This window comes from Pecten maximus, chromosome 9 (genome assembly GCF_902652985.1).
Source record: "Pecten maximus chromosome 9, xPecMax1.1, whole genome shotgun sequence".
Taxonomy (NCBI): domain Eukaryota; kingdom Metazoa; phylum Mollusca; class Bivalvia; order Pectinida; family Pectinidae; genus Pecten; species Pecten maximus.
The window spans coordinates 37,942,199-37,962,376 of record NC_047023.1 but is presented as its reverse complement, the minus strand read 5'-3'; the positions used below and the strand labels follow the sequence as shown (position 1 = coordinate 37,962,376).

The 20,178-nt window shown below is 35.4% G+C and overlaps 1 protein-coding gene across 2 annotated transcripts in view; it reads right to left on the bottom strand.

Annotated features, from left to right (window-relative positions):
* Positions 1–20,178, bottom strand: part of LOC117334362 (Bloom syndrome protein homolog) — a 31,260-nt gene that overhangs the window by 7,605 nt on the left and 3,477 nt on the right. Inside the window, exons 4-22 of one of the 2 annotated variants that reach the window (XM_033893940.1) lie at positions 19,674–19,759; positions 19,034–19,368; positions 18,501–18,544; positions 17,982–18,050; positions 17,417–17,591; positions 15,456–15,538; positions 14,720–14,868; positions 12,506–13,212; positions 11,198–11,254; positions 8,563–8,757; positions 7,680–7,798; positions 7,252–7,365; positions 6,975–7,073; positions 6,037–6,185; positions 5,452–5,589; positions 3,877–4,006; positions 2,880–3,075; positions 2,387–2,574; positions 1,548–1,677 (exon numbers count right to left, since the gene is read on the bottom strand). In XM_033893940.1, the coding sequence (XP_033749831.1) occupies positions 1,548–1,677; positions 2,387–2,574; positions 2,880–3,075; positions 3,877–4,006; positions 5,452–5,589; positions 6,037–6,185; positions 6,975–7,073; positions 7,252–7,365; positions 7,680–7,798; positions 8,563–8,757; positions 11,198–11,254; positions 12,506–13,212; positions 14,720–14,868; positions 15,456–15,538; positions 17,417–17,591; positions 17,982–18,050; positions 18,501–18,544; positions 19,034–19,368; positions 19,674–19,759 (3,163 nt within the window). The remainder of the gene's footprint in view (positions 1–1,547; positions 1,678–2,386; positions 2,575–2,879; positions 3,076–3,876; positions 4,007–5,451; positions 5,590–6,036; positions 6,186–6,974; positions 7,074–7,251; positions 7,366–7,679; positions 7,799–8,562; positions 8,758–11,197; positions 11,255–12,505; positions 13,213–14,719; positions 14,869–15,455; positions 15,539–17,416; positions 17,592–17,981; positions 18,051–18,500; positions 18,545–19,033; positions 19,369–19,673; positions 19,760–20,178) is intronic. The other variant, XM_033893941.1, reaches the window with a different exon arrangement.

Genomic DNA, 20,178 nt, shown 5'->3' with positions numbered 1-20,178 from the left:
CCCGCCACTTTGGCCCCTCGGGGGTCAGAGTCATCATTTATGCAAAATCTGTTCCCCTTCAAATAAGTATGTTTCTGACCAAATTGGGTTCAAATCCATTCATAACTTTATGACTAGTAGCGATTTGAAGGAATTACCTTTATTTTCCCATTAGGCCCCACCCCTTTGGCCTCTTGGGGGTCAGAGTCACCATTTATGCAAAATCTGTTCCCCTTCCCCAAAGGATGTGTTTGACCAAATTGGGTTCAAATCCATTCATAACTTTATGACTAGTAGCGATTTAAAGGAATTTTCTCAATTTCCCCTATTGGGCCCTGCCCCTCAGGCCCCTTGGGGGTCAGAGTCACCATTTATGCAAAATCTGATCCCCTTCCGCCAAGGATGTTTATGACCAAATTTGGTCAAAATCCAATAAGAACTTTTTGACCAGTGATGGATACAGAAAATTGTGTAACTGAGGGCATGCCCCCATCAAACTGAAAAAGATGGGGGCTCTTGACTAACCTTATGGTAAAAGTTAAAATTTTGAAATTGGATCTGTTTTTAAGTTACTTCTTTACATGAATGACACAAAGTACTATTACATTTTAAGAATTGACTTATTGCATCATTTCCATTAAATAATTGCTATTCATAGCTGCTGAAAACAAATTATTTGGTACAATAAAACTTGGCAATAACAGTTTCTTTAAATGCAAAGCTTTTAAAACAAAGACTGAATATCATATGCTAACAGATTTTTTCATTCTGGAAATGATCAAACAAAAATAAATGTTATTAAATGTATAATGAACATCAAACTAGATCTATATCTTTTTGCAGAATGTTCCTATTCGTATCTTTCCTTGTGTCCGCTGCTGTGTCTTTATTATGTTCGGTGTTTTTATCAGGCCTACTCTCTACATCATAATGATGATGATGAGTCCTAAAGAACATGATATCTCTTTTTTCTGTGGGAAGGTGGCTTCCGCCATGTTTGTTTGAGTTGTTAAAGGTCACATAAGCGCTTGGATTTTCAAATTTTTAAGTGTTCTTGCGACTCAAGGGGAGTAACTCTAATTACGACTTCCGCCTAAATCATGTTTGTTGTAAAGACGACACCAATGAGGTATTGAACTTGCTATAATTTCGTTTGATTGATAAAAACATGTTTAAAAATATTCTTAAACACATTTTGTACCTGCGTTATGTTGATACATATGCGGGTCACACTAGTAATTGTGCGTGAATTGGCCCCCCACATATTTTCTGCAAGTGGGGGCAAAACGTAAATTTTGGGGGATTTTAACGATCCCGCGTCCTGGATCTTTCACTGTTTGACTAGTAGCGATTTGAAGCAAATGTTGACAGACGGACGCCGCACCATGGCATAAGCTCACCGGACCTTTGGACCTGAGCTAAAAAGTGTTGCTACAAACTTTGCTGTTTAGAAAATACATGATATATCCTGTGTGATCAGACCATGATCCAACATGCGGTTAAAAAGTCATACTTGGGTATTTTGAAATATCGGCATCATTTCTGCTGATATAAGGAAAAGAACTTGCCTCTGTAGATCTCCACAAAGTGAAGAAGTGTGAAGTCTGAGCCACGCCTTCCCCCAGAGCTGGTGATAGATCTCACACATTTGATAATCTCCTTGACATCATCAGTAACATTTCGGAGCTGGAATATGTCCTACAATATAATGAAAAATCTTCTATCTGTAACTAACTTTGATTTCCTGGTAGAAGTGCTTCCTCTCAGAAACTGAGAGAAAACTATTGCTGTCAATGTGAATCTTGTTCAGATAAATTTGGAGTGAAGCTCAAAATCTCAAGTGAAATTTTCAGAATATACTTTATTTTCTAAGAATGTTCCATCCAGTCTCTTCGATAGTTCAGTCAGATAGAGCCTTGGTCACATAGCCTCAATATGAAGAGCTGAGGTGTGCAGTTCAACACTCCCTACTCATGTTCGTTTTGTTTCTCAAAAAACTGAGAAACAATCTGTCATGCTTGTGTCCTTGGGAACACTCTGCCCTAATTGCACTGGATGGCATGCAACAGGCCTCCTGTATATTGTTCAGTGAGGTAGTCACCAACTACCACATAAAAAGGAGACCCTACTTCAAAATGACCCTGGCCTTTCAACTCCATGACCAGAATTACCCATCTTGTTAACCTGCCTAGAGCCAACATAGACTCTTCATTTCCATGCAAAAGGCAATAAAATCAGAGTGGTAGCATGATATTTTACAAAAAGACAAATATTTAAAAGTCAGTACAATGAGTAACTATTTTACTAGAAATAGTTGAACTTGATGTCTGAAAACACGGAATGACATCTATTGGAAACATTTCACCTCTGAAGCAGTCACACCTTATAATCGCACTGAATGACCTACCTTCGAGGCACAATTGTCACACATCGACCCTCTGAAGCTGCCACATCCACTTCTGTCAAAGTTGTGCTCTCCCAGGTAATTCAGAAGCTGGGCCCGACGACAGTCAGTCACATTCTCACAGTACTGTACCATTCGAAACAGATTATCAATGTGTACTTTCTTTGAATCATAAGTTGCATTCTGGTCCACTGAAAACGGAGATTTGTATGCTTGGTCAGGCGTGTTTACATGTACAATGTATGAAAGACACTGATTATCTTATCCATATATGGCTCACGGATTTTTAACAATACAATAGGGCAATTCCAATATATAAATCCAATGGAAGGTTATAAGAAATTCTATGCATGGTGGGCACCGGAGGAAATGTATCTGATCATAGAGTAATGTTTTAACTAAGTCACTTGTGTCGGTGGTTCCTGTTTAACAAACCTCCTGTCTGGTAGATATCTGACTTGAATTGTATATAGAAACAGTGACAAGCGGAACTCACATTCTAACATGCGCCGTAGACGTTTCACATCCTGATAGGTATAGTACAGGAGACAATAGGCCAGTTGTCCGTCTCTGCCAGCCCGCCCAGCCTCCTGGTAGTACCCCTCCATAGACTTAGGCAGTGAGTAGTGAATCACAAAGCGGACATCTGCCTTGTCTATTCCCATACCAAACGCTATAGTGGCACAAATCACCTGGAAACACAACACACTACTACAGAAATATCTTTTATACCTCTATGGAAAAAAACAAACAAATAACACACATGCAAAAGAACACATCTTCTGAGGTTAAATCAAAATAATGTACGTACTGTACTTATTATTATTATTGTGATTATTCGATAGCGTCAGCTGCAGAAAGCGGTATTCTGAACAGTGTGTTGAGTTTTATTTGGTAAATAATTTATGTTTGTTTGAACTGGTGATTTAGAACATAAATCAAAATGTTACATAATAAAAGCGGTATTCTGAACAGTGTGTTGAGTTTTATTTGGTAAATAATTTATGTTTGTTTGAACTGGTGAATTAGAACATAAATCAAAATAATGTTACATAATAATGTACTGTACTTATTATTATCATTGTAATTATTCGATAGCGTCAGCTGCAGTAAGCGGTATTCTGAACAATGTGTTGAGTTTTATTTGATAAATAATTTATGTTTGTTTGAACTGGTGAATTAGAACATAAATCAAAATAATGTTACATAAGGAAAACAATAATGTACTGTAGTCATTTGAAAGAATGACATTCATACCCTTTGAGACCCGACCTTCAGACTTGTATGGTGGGTGTCGTTGATGAAGTAGAAGTCGACTACTCTTCCATAACACCTTAACTTATTCTCACTGTACTTTTTTTCTGTGTCACTATGCTGTACTTTGTTCATATTTGCCCTCCTATGATCGATGTTGATTTAGAACTATGTTTCCTTGTTATGTAAGTATTCTGTTAGTCCTGTAAACTCATATCACCCTATATTACACACTTTACCTTACATATGGTACCGTTGAGCCACTTTTCTTGTATGCTGATTCTCTCACCATCCCCGAGGCCAGCGTGGTAGGAAACAGCCTGAATACCGACCTTACTAAGGTCTTGAGCTGTACTGTCACATTCTTTTCTGTAACATAATGGGTTTTTTTTATCTTTGATTACTAAACAGGCTTAGTCTTTAGAAAAAAGACAAGTGGCACAGAGGGCTGGATAGTTCTGTAATCATGGCAAAATCTTTTCATCTAGGTTATATTATATTTCAGGAAAAGTAGTAATTTAAATGATTTATCTTAATTTCCTCTGTTGGGCCTGCCTCTCCAGCCCAAGGGAACCACACCCTCTGTTTATATACATTAGATCTCCTTTCTTCAATAATTCTTCTGACCAAATTTCATCAAAATCCATTCAGTTGTTCAGGATTAGTAGTAATTTAAATGATTTATCCTAATTTCCCCTACTGGGCCTGCCTCTCCAGCCCGAGGGAACCACACCATATGTTCATACATTATATCTCCTTTCTTCAATAATTCTTCTGACCAAATTTCATCAAAATCCATTCAGTCATGCAGACCAAGTTAACAATTTAAAGGATTTACCTCAATTTTCCTTATTGGACCCATTTTATCTTTGATAACCAAATAGGCTTAGTCTTTAGAGGAACGAAAACGAGCACTATACTATAAAATGAGAAATTTTGCCCAGCAACATACATGAAGTTGTTTCATTTCAGATTCTGTTAATTTTTTCCCCAAGCATGGACTTTTCATCTGACAGTTCAAAACTATATGCAAATTTTCAATTTCAATTTCAACATATTCTATTGACATGATGTTAAGTCAATAGGATTGGACATCAGGCATAGCCTATCTTAGTCCTTTCCTTATAATTAACAGATGGTAAACAAACACAGACCTATATACATATATGGAAGGTTGGTGAGGGTATCAGGGGAGGTAATTCCTTAATAATTACAAGGATTTATTAATTTTAACATTAAATAGTAACCCTTAGGATATTTAGTTTAGCTTATTGCTTTATTATTTACTAAATGAATATTCAAACATAGTGTATTTTATAAAGTAGGTGTATCTATATGATGATATTGAGTTTATTCCCCCAACAGATATAGGCCATAAAGTCCATATGTTTAACACACAAGCCATCCACTGAAGAGGATCAAAATTCAATTTCATCCCATAGAAACATATTAAGTTAGTAGAGTTACACCAACTCTTGAAAATAAAATGATTGTTTCAAAAAGACCTTTATAGGAATTACCTCACTTACATATAAGCACAAACAAATAAGGTTATAGATAAAATAGATTAACAGAAGATAAATTGTTAATAGACTGCCCAGAGTTCATTATTACATTAATCAAGTATATTTGGTAATCAAGAATAAATAGACATTGTTCACTCAATTTCATATTACATATTCTAAACATGTATTTAGATGTCTATTTAATTATCTAATTATATTGCTGTAAAATTTTGACACTCTGTTGCACACAGGGCTGATGGATTTAAATTTACAGTCTGCCGAAGGGCGGTATTTACTACATGAACTAACCTCGACAGACAGTACACAATGCCACACTTTCCTGAGAACCTCTCCTTGATCAATTTAATGATATCAGCTGTCAATGTTGAGGGTTTCTTAGGTTCCACTGACAGTCGAAGATTTGGTCGATTGAAACTTTGCACAAACCTGAAATATTTCAGAAATAAATTTAGCACAAGTTTGTATTATTCAAGAAATGATTAAAGAGCTAAATGTACTATATAACTAGCACTTAAATTTATTTTTTTATGTAAACACATTAAAGACTTGCACTGCTTGTCAATGTAACATACTAAGATATCTTCATTCTAGGACTTATGGATCTGCTAATGATAATGTTTTCAATATATTTCACCCATGTGACCTTGATTATAAGTTAATGCCATTAAAGATATCATAGCACTCCGTCCAAGGTACAAACCTGTACTGGTACATGGCTGTTTACAGAAAAAGTTGACAAAGGTTTGGTGGATGCCTCACCATTCCATAAGCTAACTTGGTACTTTTGTACCATTTTGAGCTTAAACTTACTCGGAGAAAGAATACAATAATTGTAACCTGTATTATGAATGATTTAGATATTTCAACACACACCATTTAGTATCATTCATCTTCAGCTGATGAAGAATGTCTTTCCTGACCCTTGGAGTGGCAGTTGCTGTCAGTGCCATCATTGGAACCTCAGGGTATCGTTCACGCAAGATGTTCAGTTTCTTATAATCCGGTCGGAAATCATGGCCCCACTGAAGTAATATATAACATGTTATGTTCCTTACTGTTTCCTTATTTGTTGTAGCTTGTATATCTACTGTATGGAAAGCACCAAGATATAATCAAGGAAATGCTTAAGATATCAATAACAGCCCTTAAACTGGGCTTACACCTTAACATTTCAAATTTTATTAAATACTAAGCATTGCAAGCGATAAAAACTCCCTGACATGTCAAACATACCAGCTGAAATATCTAGCATCAATCCTGGAAGGATAATTCTCATCATAGTAAAGTAAGATCAATGACCAATGTAAGAATTTGACCTTATCCTTGACCTTAGCACCCTGAAGCACGACCTTGTTCGAGATATTCTGATACTAGGTCATTATGTGTAGTTTGATCAAAATCTGTCTAAAAAAAAAAGGATGTTGCTTGAAAGTTAGCAAGAGTGAAAAGTAATAAATTAGTGTTTTTACACACCCACAAACTGAGCACTATAACCCCTCCCCATCTTCACTTGGGGATAAATTGGAAAGTTAATAACCAATAATTTATAACAGTTTCTACTCATCTTGGTAGATTGATTAGGTGGTACAGTGCATAGCACAATTGCCTTCAACCATAATGGTTGGGACCCGATTCCTTGATCAGACAAGAAAACAAATAGGTTAACTGCTTGACCAGGTTCCTTTTTTCTTCCAAGTACTCAAGGTTTTTTTTAAGTGTGATATGTATAAATTATATTTGGTTAAAAAAATACTTTAAAAAAAAAAAACCAAAATCAGGATAGACCATTACAGATTAGGCATGCATCATACCTGACTGACACAATGAGCCTCGTCAATGACAAATCGGGACAAGATCTTCCTGCGGTACAGGTTGTCTAAACAGTTGTTCAGCTTGTCACTGGCCGATATCTACACATAGTTAAACACATATACAATTTATGAGCATGGTCAAAAAATTACAACAGCACGCATTCACATCATACAAGCATACAAGTTTTTTTCTTATTGTATGCCTAAATACATGTATACTAAATTTGATTGACAGGTACTTCAGTTACATGCAGAGGCTGGTATCATGTAAACCTACCTTTTCTGGGGTGACGTACAGGAGGGTAATTTCTGGTTTCCGGTATGACAGTTTAGTGTAAATGAAGTCGGCCTGTGTTTTATTTTGATCAGAAGATAACTGTGCGGCTGGAATCTACAAATTAAACAATCATGTTATATGGTCTTAGTTATTTGGTTAGTTACTATCAGGCTTTGCTTGGTTGAATAAAATTAAGTGCTTTTCATGAATTTTCCTTCAGTCTAACATCTCCATGTTTTCAGAAAAATATTTTATTTCTTATTTAAGAGTATTTTCTCTTGTGTTTATTAGTTGTACTGTACTGATTGTACCCAAACCGAATATTTAATTTTCTATAGTACATACATTCCAACACTGTTCAAGGAGCAAACTTTTACGAAATACAAAGATTATTTTCAAGCACCAACTGTTACTCTAAAGATACTCACCATCATTGCATTCAATCTCTGTACCTGATCCTGAATGAGAGCTCGGAGAGGGGACACCACAATGGACACGCCTCCAGACACAAGTGCTGGCAGCTGGTAACAAAGACTCTTTCCACCACCTGATAAATTACACAGATACATGTATATCAACAGTTCTATGCAGCATTTATGGTAAAAAATGTTTCTTTAACAAGTTTGAATAGAAAAAAAAAGAAAAAAAAAGGAAAACAGTAACCATGCAGTAATTAAATTTCGTAACAAATATAACTGTTTATAAATAGAGGATCTTACTTGAGTCACTATGTCATACGGAATGTATTGAATGAGTCTAATAAATTACACATGACATACCAGTATGTGTAAGGTTCTTAATCACATATAACACATCAATATGAAAATGAAAGTGGAAACTCTCAAACTTTTTTTTTTTTAATATAAGACAGATAAATTTTGACTTCGAAAGTATGAATTTATCTACAGAGACAGTCATGCTTTACGAGTATTGTTTGTATTTCTTTCCTTAATACCGTAAAACAACTTAATTTTGCATTTGATTGATTTTTGCATATTTTGAGGGTGTTTAAATTTGTGGAAATTAATCGCCACAACTTGTTTCAATCACAGGAACTGTATTAAGGTCTTTACTGTCTTAAATGCAAAAAAGTTGTTAGGCATGAGAATGCGTAATTAAGTCACTGCAAAAATAAGTAAGTTTACTGTACTATTAACTTTAAAAGACAATCCTTGAGTAAAAGTTAAGTGTTATGTGAGCGATCGGAGGATACCTGTAGGCATGAGGATGTGTAAGTAAGTTTACTGTAATACTAACTTAAAGACAATCCTTGAGTGAATGTTAAGTGTTATATGAGCGATCGGAGGATACCTGTAGGCATAAGGATGAAGCAATCGTTGCCTAACAGAGAAGCATTGATGGCCTGCAGCTGATGGTGTCGGAAGTTATGCAGGCCAAACACAGATGTGAATGCTTTCATCATATCCTTGCTGTGGGAAAATCCATATCCATCAAATTGTTTGTTGGGATCCTCAGGCTGCTTTTGACAGCTACTTGGTCTGGTAACTGTCAAAACAGAACATTTGTTTAATATCAGAATCTCTCTAGGTATTAATTCATACCAATCCATCGAGCTTGACAAATAAGTGGATGGAAAGTTAATCATGCAATAAAAGTGAAGCAAACATTGTAATATTGCCGTCTCAATCCTCATTTGCATATTTTGTATTATGGCCACTTAGCTATTAAAGTGTGTAGAGATATGATTCTATAAAATACATGGGTTTCTTTAGGATGCACATTTTCAAAAGTTTTCAGGCAAAACACACACAAACAAAACAAATCTTCAACATTAACTATTAGAACAGGTGCACTGGGAATGTAAATTAAACCTGGTTAACTAAGTAGATGACACAATTCTGCAGTGTAGTGAATTAAGCCTGGTTAACTAAGTAGATGACACAATTCTACAGTGTAGTAAATTAAGCCTGGTTAACAAATCAGATGATACAATTCTACAGTGTAGTGTTATCATACTAACAGTTTACTGAATTGAGTTGAACACAACCTAAGGTCGATCGATCTCTTAATTATTAGCCAGAGCCCTGTCTGATAGACTGCTACTTCATATCATAGCAATTAATAGTTAGGCCCTGTATCATGTACATGGTTTATATTATCATGTATTGTTAGGCCCTGTATCATGTACATGGCTTATATTATCATGTATTGTTAGGCCCTGTATCATGTACATGGTTTATATTATCATGTATTGTTAGGCCCTGTATCATGTACATGGTTTATATTATCATGTATTGTTAGGCCCTGTATCATGTACATGGTTTATATTATCATGTATTGTTAGGCCCTGTATCATGTACATTGTATATATTATTATGTATTGTTAGGCCCTGTATCATGTACATTGTATATATCATTATGTATTGTTAGGCCCTGTATCATGTACATGGTTTACATTATCATGTATTGGTAAGCCCATACTCTAAAATGAAAATTACAGCACATAGCATAAGATATGATAAATTTTACACCATGAAAGTCATTACAAATGGCCATCAATATTCATGTGACGAAATTTTGAGTTTTCGTACTTTCAAGAAATACAATACACCGTCAGATTTTAATGAACTTTGTTGTTATTATTATTGTCTAATTACCACTCTTATTTCTGAATCCTATATCAACCATTTTGTAGGTTGAAATACAGGTCACAGCAATCTGCCTCTGACAAAACACACCATCCTCCAAATATGTATCAACTATCTAATTTGGAGGATCCTAAATGGATATGTAAACCTAATATGCCTGAATGGCATTTAATGAGGGTTAAAGGCCAAAATCTTTGCAGTGACTGACAGTCAAACTTCGATGTTTCGAATTTCAAGGGACTAACAGAAAAACTTCGAAACAGCGGAATTATTCATTGTTGACAATAAATTGATGTTTTCTTGATAATGACCATATCTGTTAACGCTACATGTCCTCAGTGTCTTCTGTTGATCTTCGCCTGTCAGGCTCACATCGAAAAGTTTAGTTGATTTATACCTCAAACACAACAAAATAAAAATACTTTTCATTAATTATACCTAAGCATTTTATTAATTAAACAAACTATGTATCGGTTACAAAACACTTAAATCACGTTTAACAGATAAAACATAAGAAGTACAATGCACACTTACGTAAGTCGTTAGGTTTTTCTGCTAAAGACACGTGCGTTTACGTTATGTAAAATACGGAATGCTGATCGGTTGGAGAATGCATGATTGAATGACAAATAATCAATTTACTTGGATATTTATGTATAAGTTTGAAACGTGACACTTTGAATATGAGTGAAGACATCGCTTATTGTTTGTGTTTAAAATTGGTCTGCTTGTTTTACAGTTCCGTAAAATTTACTCACTGACCGCTGATTTCAATGGCGGCGGAGATTATCAGAGACGACTACCGAAATGTTTTACCGGAGCGATTAAATGTCATGGCTTCTAAATACACCTTTTATCTATAAATTGGGTCTGATTATTAATTAACCCCATGATCGGGAGTGACAACACACGCTATCGTTATCCCTATTATCAGTCAGGGCATTTGGGGGAGAGACGTGAAATCTTGCCGCAGGGGTCACAACAAACACCTGTCCAGTGGTCAGTACAGGTAAATTTTTTGTTTGAATCATGAGATGTCAATTACCTATGATATTATAGATAACGGGTCATGAAAAAAGTTTGATACATCGAAAACTTCGATTTATAAAAATTTGAATCATACATAGGTTCGTTAGTAGTGTTATATAGTGAGAAAATTCGGGACCAAGCAAAAAGTTCGATACAGCGAGAAATTTGAATCAACGAAGTTCGAATCATCGAGGTTTGACTGTACTTCTAGTAACTGACACACAATCTTCTCAAGATGTATCCCATACAAACCTTGAAGGAAAAGAAACCCCAGAACTAAATCGGTTCCGTATAAATTATATATTAACCTGGGTAACTGGAAGACTGGAAACTCCTGTTTTCACTTTTAGCACCATTACCAGCCCCTGTATCAATAAATAATAGAGATAGAGTCATTCAATGTAAATGTTACAGTAATAACAGCTGGAACAATTATTGGATGAACTTTACCTGAAAGTATAATTGGATGTACTAATTATTCAATCAACTCTTTACGTACTCATTCAAATTTCGCGGTCGCTACCGGAAGTGAATGCTGGGTAGGTCCTTTGTGTATTGGAGCATATAGCTATCACATCAGACGTCGATAAAACGATCTTTTACTGTTGTATGATGCTTAGTATTAAATGAAGTTTATCATATGGAACAAGTTCTGAGTACGGAAACTCTTTTACCCAAATTTTTCCTTTAAAATACGGCAATCACCAGGCAGAATCGCGGGAAATGACATGTTGATCGGCACATGTGTCACGTGTGCAAGAAATCACGCAGCCAAAACATCGTTTTTTCGGTGTGTAAAAATATTTTACGTATTTCTTACTTATTTTTATGATAAACGTTACTCAATTATATATTTATCATCGTTTTTAATAGCTTTATTGTGTTTAACACCTCAACAATCTCGCAGAAAACGAAAGTAAATTCGAGGCCGCCATTTTGTAGCTATGTAAACAACCCGGCATGAACCGGCGGAATTCTTTGAAATAGACAATCTTAATGAATGAATATGCTTCTGGTACGTAAAATATTTCATCAACACGATATCTACATTGCTTTTTATTTCTTTAAAAAGGATGGAAGGCATATTAATTGTGACGTCTGTAGTCGTCGTGAGTACGGAAAGAGTTAAATCTGATGGATTAAGTAAAAATATCTAAGTATGGAAATCGTGTTTTGAATAAGAATAAACACAAAATACAAAATGACAAAATCAGTATCTAAACTAAAGTAAAATCTAAACAAGGAATCTTAATGTATGCAGCAGCTATTATCTAATAAATATTTGGAGATAAATGAAAAAATGTAGTTTTTTGCATTTTGCAGATATCCTTCAACGCATCACAAAACATCATTATTTTTTTGCTACTTGCGTAGTTAACTTTGTAACTATCATAAATTACTGTAACTATACACAAATTACTGTAACTATACATAAATTACTGTAACTATACATAAATCACTAACTATACATAAATTACTGTAACTATACACAAATTACTGTAACTATACATAAATTACTGTAACTATACATAAATTACTGTAACTATACATAAATCACTAACTATACATAAATTACTGTAACTATACATAAATCACTGTAACTATACATAAATTACCTGTCTGTAGGTTACGTCTGGGGGTATGGTTAAGAGAGGGCATATCAGATTCTCCATTTTCATCATCATCATCAAATTCAAAGTCATCAATATCAATAAACATGTCGTTATGACCAGACTGCTGAGCTGTTGAGGAGGTTCCATTGTGATCCGATCTCCTTACTGAACTAGGTCCCTCATTCTGTGCTATCTTGAAATTAAAGTTGAAGTTGGTTGTGGATCCTTGTTCTTCCATCACCGTTGAGAAGCTGGAGTCTACAGGACTGGATCGGTTCCCTAGACTCTTACTCAGACTCATGACAGGTGGAGAGGGAGCCACTGAGGTACTTCTACTGAATGTGGACACCGAACCTGGCGACTTGCGATTAAAGTTAGCCATAAAGTTTGCATGAGACTGGGTAAGTTTAGCATCATCCTCAAAAAAACTTTCTCCACAAGGTATAGGAGAGCTAAAAGCGCTCACAGAACCGTTTGACATTCTTTTAAAACTCTTGTCAGTGGGTTGATTAGCCTCATCCCCTGGAGTTGTAGAATCCATCCTCTGGACCCGGAGAGGTGTAGAGGTGCTAGTTGGGGACAAGTTTTCTTGTGGTAGTGGCCGAGAGGAACAGATTGACAGGGAAGGGGCCCTGGCCATACACTTTTGTTTGACAGATGTACTCTCAACAGAAGAGGAGAAACAATCAGCCTTGTTTTTAATGCTCTTCCTGAAATGTTAATAGCTCAACTCTACAAAGTGTTAAATATCTAAATCATATACATCTTAGTATCAAGATTCTCTTTTTTACTCTAACAAGTCAAATACACCATGAACCATATTATATAATTTTGTCAGCTAATTGCTAAGATGCACGCAACAAAGATAAAAATCATCAAATAAAGCTCCACATCTGGACTGGAAAATGTTTAAAAAACTATTGCTTTTAAATTACATTCATAATGTCATACAGTGGAATTTCGTTAACTCGAACTCGGAAAACTCGAATACCCTGCTTAACTCGAAGTACTTCGTCAGTCCTGGCCGAATTATCTCTTTATCCTAGTAAAAAAAACTTGGAAAACTCGAAAAACTCGGATAATATGAAGTGAAAATTTTGTCCCAACAATATAACTTGAAGTATCATGTTTGTGTCCAACAACGATTGGTTGTAAACGCCGACATTTTTTCAACATCGAAATTCCGTTTGTATAGGCACTGCAATTCTACCGATTATTATACGCAATTATAAGTGTTTCATAAATTCATGAAAGAAATTGTCGGTGGAATCTTATAACAATAACTGTTGGTGATAAAAAGTACTGTTTTACTTACATCAGGTAATTTCCTAAGGCGGTCGCAGATAATAGTACACACGATAGTCAACAACTCATCTACCCGCTCGCTCAAGCGGAACTAATCTCTGACACACCGGTAGATCTACTCGGCTGATGTTTTTACATGTGTGAAAATGAAACAGTCACCGGTGCCTATTCAATCTGTAAACTGCTGAAACAATAGCGTAATTACTGCCGAGGTATTCAGAGTACGACTGTAACGGTCAGTGCTGTCTATTAAATCGGATAAAACGCAGTAACAGTAACATTTTATACGCACATGCGCAGTACAAACTTCCTGTGCTAATGCACATGGAAATGGCATGGTTGTCGGTAAAACGTAAGCTGGACTATCAAACAGTATTTTATATGTCCAATATAAGATAATGGTTCTGTTACGTGTTACATATAATCTGTGTTAAATTTAAACGGTTATTTGATATAACATTAATAACTTGTTATTCGGTTGAATTCCATTTTATTGTTATTCCTTTTGCAAACATGACATGAACATCAGATCGTTATTGAAGTGACTAAGCAAAAGAAACTTTATCAAGACTGTATATCGGCAAAACTACACCAAACTAAGAGTGACAGAACGAAATATTACATATACATTTACATGTAATTACCAGTCTTTACACTGAACTGATGAGCGACAGAGCGGAGTTATAATGATTATATAATGTTGACAAATATTGACCAAACTTTGCACCAAAAATGACAACTCGCTTAATTCGAACACTCGGATAACTCGAAGTTTTCTCGTGGTCCTGTCGAGTTCGAGTTAACGAAGTTCCACTGTATTTGCAAACAATATTCATGCACCAGAGTGACCTTCCTACAAACTTAGGCTATATATCCTTTAACTTTTAATCATATCGATGGGGTCTCTGTTACCTGAATGTAAGAAGTTTCTGTAGTCGCTCATAGTTCTGCCAAGCAATGACCATTAGATCATCTGTGCTGACTTTACAGATGATGTCACAGATCTCATCCATGATATGCAGTAACACAGTTCTTAGCTCCACAACATCCTCATGATTCAGCTACATAATACAAAAGAAGAGGCCCATTGGACATGCATTGGTCATGTGTTTCATTTTGTTATCCAATATCAGGGCTTCCAGGAGACAATTGAGTATGATCTTGAGTGAGATTTTACTCTCAGATTGAATGAAAAAGTCCACTTAGTTATGTTTGGAACCTTCAGATTTCTGAGAAATAATGATTTGACTTCTGATATTGCTAAAAATGAAAGGTCAACTGGATGCCCTGTTGTAATTGCTGATTTATTTCCTTATTTGTTCAATATTCACTAAATGCTTTGTATTTTTAAGTATTCAATCATAACCTTGCTGTCGAGGGAAGCCATGATTACAAATCTCAAATCACATGCATGACATCCATGCATCTGAACGGTAAAAGCCTTGTACCTGCATATAGTGTGGAGCGGATTTTTTTACTTGTCTATTTTTGAAAAAAATGTGCACTATATGCGCAAGTTTACAGTATTTAAGACTTATAATAGAAACTCAAAAGTTGATAATGATCCGTATTTGGTCCCTGCTGCTACATTGTAACACTTAAACATGAAAATATAAATATAGCTGTCCATTATTATTTTAGTGTATACCTGTGCTGCTGGTTTCTTCAGTAGTGGGTGTAGTAAAGGGTCAGGTTTATCCTCATCATTACCACCTAGTCTAAGGCCACCTGTTAATACGGGAAGTCATAGTGATGAATGCTACATATATCATCATCATTACCACCTAGTCTAAGGCCACCTGTTAATACGGGAAGTCATAGTGATGAATGCTACATATATCCTCATCATTACCACCTAGTCTAAGGCCACCTGTTAATCAGGGAAGTCATAGTGATGAATGCTACATATATCCTCATCATTACCACCTAGTCTAAGGCCACCTGTTAATCAGGGAAGTCATAGTGATGAATGCTACATATATCCTCATCATTACCACCTAGTCTAAGGCCACCTGTTAATCAGGGAAGTCATAGTGATGAATGCTACATATATCCTCATCATTACCACCTAGTCTAAGGCCACCTGTTAATCAGGGAAGTCATAGTGATGAATGCTACTTATATCCTCATCATTACCACCTAGTCTAAGGCCACCTGTTAATCAGGGAAGTCATAGTGATGAATGCTACATATATCCTCATCATTACCACCTAGTCTAAGGCCACCTGTTAATCAGGGAAGTCATAGTGATGAATGCTACATATATCATCATCATTACCACCTAGTCTAAGGCCACCTGTTAATCAGGGAAGTCATAGTGATGAATGCTACATATATCATCATCATTACCACCTAGTCTAAGGCCACCTGTTAATCAGGGAAGTCATAGTGATGAATGCTACATATATCCTCATCATTACCACCTAGTCTAAGGCCACCTGTTAATCAGGGAAGTCATAGTGATGAATGCTACATATATCCTCATCATTACCACCTAGTCTAAGGCCACCTGTTAATCAGGGAAGTCATAGTGATGAATGCTACATATATCCTCATCATTACCACCTAGTCTAAGGCCACCTGTTAATCAGGGAAGTCATAGTGATGAATGCTACATATATCCTCATCATTACCACCTAGTCTAAGGCCACCTGTTAATCAGGGAAGTCATAGTGATGAATGCTACATATATCCTCATCATTACCACCTAGTCTCAGGCCACCTGTTAATAAGGTTAGTCATAGTGATGAATGCTACTTATATTATTCTCAACAAGTACATTAATTGAATTATAGACCCCCTAAAGACATCAGACATAACCTGACAGTTTCAAATAATGCCTCGTCTAGTCCAGACTATAGACAAAATCAAAATAAAAATCTCATTCTTCCACAAAGCCCAATCTAATTACAACAGATCAATGTCCCGAAACGACATTAAAAGAACACATTCTGGTATTAAATGAAATAATTTAATATGTGTAAACATGTCCAGATGACGATGAGTTACAACACCTGCATAATATCCCTTGGAATAACTCTACGGACCATATCTGGAGTTAAAAGAACATTTATTTCATTTTTACCAGTGAAATGTCGAAAATTATTCATTCTATAAAAGTGATATTTTTCACTAGTGAAAAATATCACTTTTCTAATTTGACCAATCAGAACACTGCTTACAAACGACAATGGGGAAATTGAAGATTTGCATATAGCTCTCTGCCATGTTTTATAACATCACAATGCAAGATAGAATACATAACGTCATGATTTGGGGTACATTTGTGAGCTTTTTACAGTGGACCGTAATGAATTCTGTGAGAGATTGAGCTGCCTCGGTACATTTTACTATGAAATGTAATAAACAGAATATCTAACATTATCTTCAGTAATACCAAATATATTTCACGAGTGTGGGTAATATTTTGATATTCTTCATGAGTGCTACTGAAGACACTGTTAGATATCCTCTATATATCTAGGTAAGTTATAGTATGGAAATGAAAATGTGACGGCCAGATGGATAGAATGACTAATCAATAGCCACAATAAGATGGATTGACTCACAAACAGGCCCAATAGTATATCTCTTGCATTTCACCCTGATATATACAGAAGCCTGGTGGTTGGGATATGTCACCTGAAGACCTGTTTGATGTGCTTAGAACTACAGAGGATGAACAGTTTGGATTCTCGTCATCGTTCGCTGGAAATGTCTCTGTTCGTCTTCGTTTCTGTCGTTGAATCTGCCCGTCTTCATTTCCATCTGTAATATCTGTCTCCTATACATAAACATGAACACTGATAGAAAACAGTAGAAAATCATAATACATTAGCTTACAATATCAAATAGATATTAAACAAGGATGGATAGTATTGCAACAGCAATACAAAGTCCCCTGCCTGAGCTAGAAGTGCACCTATTCATTTCCCATTTTTTTTTGAAAAATAGTTTTTCGAAAAAAACAAATGTGGGATGCACAACTACATGTTATACTGATCATGTATACCAAGTTTCGTTAAGATCGGAGTAGTACTTTAGGAGGAGTTGTCCGGACAACTATTGCTTGACAGACAGACGGACGGACGGAGGGTAAACATATAGTCCCCCCGTTTTTCAAACGGCAGGGGACTAATAATGTGATATTGGAGCATTATAAGTTTAAAAGTACCTGAGTTGTCCTATTTCCCTTGGATTGGGCACTGCCATTTTGATCATTTTTACCACTGAAAGGCTTACTCTGAAACAATCAATATTGATAACATGTAATCTATTAAAAAAAAAAAAAATCTTGTTTTGGGTTTAATCTATGTTGTCCTTGCAGCAACCAATGTCACATAAAGACATGTACCCAGGGATATAGACTATACACTAAAACAATCATAAAGGACAAGCAGATCAGAAAGAAACCCAACCTTAGTACTGTTAAATTGGAACTAAAGAATTAGGTCTGATCTACTCCAATACACCCTAAGTAGATCACACGATTCTGCAGCAAAAATTGTTTTGTACAGACATATTAACAAACTGGTGTTTTAATTCTTCCTGTTATAATTAACTCAAATTTCGTAATATCCAATAGAAAAGGAAACACTTGATATGTATGTATCCCTGGTTCAGGTGTTTATTCTTTGTAAGGCTTTGTATACCATCAAAACTTTTAAAATATCAAGATTAAAATTGTACTTACTCGCTTCAGGGACAAAAAAGTTTTTGGTTTTATGATTGGAGAAACTGAAAGGAGAAAAACATTCAAAAACTTTAAAATCATTTATATTCAGCATCATTCCACCTATGAATTATTCAGGAGAACAAGTTTCTAAAGTAATAACATTTAACATTAAATGTTTGTGGGTACTTTCTTTTGTGGTTGCAAGCTTTTCAGATAGTTTCATGATGAAAACCTTTGTGGATACTTGGTATGCTATAAAAACAAATTAATTTTGTAGTCCAGCCTTTCACCTTAATTTGGTATATATTTAGATGTTCCTGATCAACTACGAAAACCACAAAAATTGAATAGTTTTCATGACTTCATCTATAGCTGTACAAAAACTACAAAATATTGCAGTATTCATCCTACTCTATTTGTTGCTTATCAGAACATTGAAGAGGCAAAATGTTTAAAAAATTTGAGATTCTTCACTGTTACTTTTCTGTTTATACATCGATTTCCTACAAAACAAGTAGTCATAACTCTGAACCCAGGCATATAAAAGGTACCTGACGAGAAGTCTGATAAATCATCGTTGTCACCAGTTGAAAGGATACTTCTACTTGCATTAGAAACAACAGGTTTAGTGTATTTCCTATGTGTATTGGATGTGCCAGATTCTGATGAATCTAAAGTGTTGTGTGACACATTCAACTCTTTTGGAGATCTTGGCTCAGCAAACGAGGGACCAAAGAGGTCATCGTCATCTCCATCATCATCTTCATCTGTCCGCTTTCCAGTTTTATTCTCTGTGTACAGAAGTCGCCCTGGAACCTTACTCATGCCACTTTTGACTGACAACTTATCAGATTTTGATTTTGATTCTTCTGTCTGTCCAGGCACACTACAATGACAAAGAACAATGCTGTGATGGTATATAACACACCTGTACTAGTATAATTCATGTTTCTGAAGAGGATATCCCAAATGAAATTATCAAAAGGACACCATTTCCTCAGAAATGTGCCACAAAACATCCCTTGAAAATAAGCTCAGGTTTATCTTTTAATTTCCTAGCCTCTGTTAGGGAAAGAATATGGATAATGTTGGTCAGCAGCCTGATATACGAAAACTTCTGATCAGAAACCCATTGGTAAGTATTATATATTTCTCAAATTAATAACCTGACTTAATCATTTATCCACCTACCTGTGTGGAGCTACAGTGGCAACAGGTTTTGAAAGTTTGACATCATTACCAGTGAATGCAGTGATTGACATCTGCTTCCCAGCCAACTGTAAAACAAATACACAGCATAGCAATTATCATGTTAACGATCAGGGTTTATGGTTACCATATTCCTCCAGCAATGAGCCCACCCATGTCTATTACAGTTTAGTAGAAACTTACAAATGTCACTTATCTCCTGCAGGGTTGGGGTCAATTACATTGGAATGTACCCGTAATTAATTACAATTACTTTGGAAAAACTGAATTACAATTACAATTACTCATTTTTTGTAATGTAATTAATTATAATTACAATTACATTCAAAAGAAATTAATTACAATTACAAATTACATTTTCTTTCACATACATGTTTATTTTCAAATAACACATATACGTGTGTATATACACATGAAAATAATCATAGCTATTTCATTTTAATCTAATATTGTCCTGCAATAAGCCTACCCCTTACTTTTAGTTGAA